This window comes from Hordeum vulgare, chromosome 3H (assembly GCF_904849725.1).
Source record: "Hordeum vulgare subsp. vulgare chromosome 3H, MorexV3_pseudomolecules_assembly, whole genome shotgun sequence".
Classification (NCBI taxonomy): Eukaryota; Viridiplantae; Streptophyta; class Magnoliopsida; order Poales; family Poaceae; genus Hordeum; species Hordeum vulgare.
Window position 1 is genome coordinate 53,683,199 of NC_058520.1, and position 3,023 is coordinate 53,686,221.

General features: G+C 41.9%; 1 protein-coding gene across 1 annotated transcript; it reads left to right on the forward strand.

Annotated features, from left to right (window-relative positions):
- Nucleotides 1-1,000: 1,000 nt before the first annotated feature.
- Nucleotides 1,001-1,733, forward strand: LOC123439502 (17.5 kDa class II heat shock protein-like). Its single transcript, XM_045116217.1, has one exon. The coding sequence runs from the start codon at nt 1,066-1,068 to the stop codon at nt 1,543-1,545; it is 480 nt and encodes a 159-aa protein (XP_044972152.1). The 5' UTR covers nt 1,001-1,065; the 3' UTR covers nt 1,546-1,733.
- Nucleotides 1,734-3,023: the final 1,290 nt, after the last annotated feature.

Below are 3,023 nucleotides of genomic sequence, written 5' to 3' on the forward strand. Positions count from 1 at the left end.
CCTTTATGTAAACGACAGTTAGTTTTGTTCATTATTAACATATGTGTTTTAATTTTTACAACACTTTCTAAAATTTGATAGACGTGTTTTCCAAATTCCTGAATATGCTCTGAATATCGGATCATTTAAAAAATCATGAACATTTTTTATTTCATGACAATTTATATGAAATCGTGATTTGTTGTATAATATGTGATCAATTTTTGAACTCATGAGGGTTTTCTGACTTGTTGAATATTTTGTAAATACACAAACAGTTTATCGTTTTTCTAATTTTTTCAAACTGACAACTTTTAATTTTTTTTGTTCTTTTGAAATCTGGAATTAATTTAGAGAAGAAAAAACTAAAACAGTAATAAAAAATAAAGAAAAAAAATACTAAACAGGATGCCCTGGGCTGCACATGGGCCGGCCCATGAAAAAAATGGGATAAAGGTAGAGAAAAAGTGGTGCGCCAGGGATTGAACCCTGCTGATCATCGTGCTAGTCCTGTGTTACTGGTATATTTATATATCAGTACTTTATAAACACAACACAGGACGGCGTTTTCTGAAATCCGAAAAGCGAATCGTTTTTATACTTACGGATGGCATTGGTGGGTAATTTTTATCAACTTTAGAGGTAATTTTAATAACGGACGACAGAAGCAATATGTGCTTTATTATTAGGAAGAGATTAATTTTCTCGCTACTATTAGTTCTCAATAAATTCCCTTTAACCAGAGAAAACCTCTGCATGCGTTTTTAATTAGAAGTCTATTGCGTATCTAAAAAAGAACTGCTACACCGGATGACATGTGGGGGCCAAGGCTACCAAGGTGGAACCTCTAGAAGTTTCTCCATCAGCGGCCGAAGGACTCCCCTATGCTCCGCGCTCGTTCCACCACCTTTCAGAAGTTTCCGTTACCTTCCAGAAGACCCCCCCCCCCCCCCCCCCCCGGCGACCTACATAAAGTCCCTCCTCCTCGCCGTGGCATTACCACCAAAGCATTCCACAAAATTCAACAAGCAATCCAACGCAGTCCAACCCGAGGAGATTGATCAAGCTCGTGATCAGCCAGCAAGAATGGCGGGCATGGTGTTCGGCTTGGAGACCCCGATGATGACCGCCCTGCAGCACCTGCTGGACATCCCAGACGGCGAGGCTGGTGCCGCCGGCGGCGAGAAGCAGGGCCCGACGCGCGCCTACGTCCGCGACGCGCGCGCCATGGCGGCCACCCCCGCCGACGTGAAGGAGCTGCCGGGCGCGTTCGCGTTCGTGGTGGACATGCCGGGGCTCGGGTCCGTTGACATCAAGGTGCAGGTGGAGGACGAGCGGGTGCTGGTCATCAGCGGCGAGCGGCGCAGGGAGGAGAAGGAGGACGCCAAGTTCGTGCGGATGGAGCGCCGCATGGGCAAGCTGATGCGCAAGTTCGTGCTCCCCGAGAACGCCGACATGGAGAAGATCTCCGCCGCGTGCCGCGACGGCGTGCTCACCGTCACCGTCGAGAAGCTGCCGCCGCCCGAGCCCAAGAAGCCCAAGACCATCCAGGTCCAGGTCGCCTGAGACGCATCGTGTGCGCGTCGAATCGAAGCAGAGTGTGATAGAGTGGTGGAGTGTCTGTCTCCTGATTTCGCCTGCTAGTAGCATGGTTATCTGAGAGAGAGGGTGTGTACTGTCTGTTCGTGATGTTTCGTTAATGGAAGTGGAGATGTTCTCCTGCTTTGCCTGAATAAAACATGCGAATCTTGAAATTTTGAAGCGTGTTTCTAAGTTAAGAGGCCCGTGTTTTGGAAATTTTTAAAACTGCATTTGTACCTAGATGGGAAATTGGAGCCAGAATTGCCAAACTCAGGTGAAATTTTCAGCAGCCATACAAATCCTGTGTGTTTTGATGTCTGGCTTTTGGGATGGACGAATCATGTTAAGGCCTCCTGCAATCTGCCCATTATGCTAGGAAAACTCGCTATCGACGCCAAATTCGATTACACATATGAGATTGATGTACGAGGAAATTTGAGATACTCCTCCTTTCCTAGAAATTTGATATAAGCTGATTTGGAGATATGCTGCATCTTGAATTTCAGGGATGAACAGTACATATGCTAGAAAAAAAGGTATAATTTATCTTTTTTGTGTAGCCTTCTTTTAACATATTTTAACCTGAAAATTTACAAACATATATACATTATGTCTCTAGGTATATGTTTATTTTTACATATTGTTTTAAAACCAAAAAGTTTGAATTTCAAAGCTTTCAAATGAAGGCCTCAATGGAGCTCGGCTTCCATTTGACATTTCCATTCAACATAAGATCAACTTTGTTTAGGAAAAAGTTTCATACTTTTTTTACTCTTTTGGAATTACCAAATAATCATGTCAGGTGCACTTGCACCCCAGAGCCGGGACAAGCACCTTTGGCTCTCAGGTGTAGGTTACATACTATATAGGAAGAAAAATAGTAATTCTAAATTATGTCATAAAACTATAAAACTTGTTGCTGATGAATGACTTTCACGCTATTTTAGTATCAAAAAATCAGCACTATATACAAGTTAATTTTCATGCATCATGTCTTTGATTTATTTTTTACTTTGACGGTAGATTTTTCTTAACGAAACTTTTTATACGAGTACAATTGAAGGTCAAGTTTGTTTCTAACACAAATTTAAATTTATTTATTTATTGATTTTTTTAGAATTACTATTTTATTTTTCATATAGGTTGGACCTACACCCGAGAGCCAAAAGGTATTTCTCCGGACTGAAAACGCTATTTTCGGACTAAGGATTTATGCGTGCGAGAGCTAGCTTGCTAGGGTAGTCCAAGATGATGATGACTGGTGGGTTTTTTCATCTCTCCCCACAAAAGGCTTAGCTTAGGCTCAAACTATGTCACCTTTATTTGCTATCCTAATAGAAACAAGAGTGGTCTTGTCAGTTTGGAAACAAGAGTTGTCTTGTTAATAGCAAGGTGTACCTTAAGTAAATTGATTTAGTTCATTTATCTTATCTTAGTGGACGAGATATCTTTTCGTTGCCTTT

Excerpts from the sequence above, each read along its gene's own strand:
- LOC123439502 (XM_045116217.1), top strand. The coding sequence starts at position 1,066 with ATGGCGGGCATGGTGTTCGGCTTGGAGACCCCGATGATGACCGCCCTG.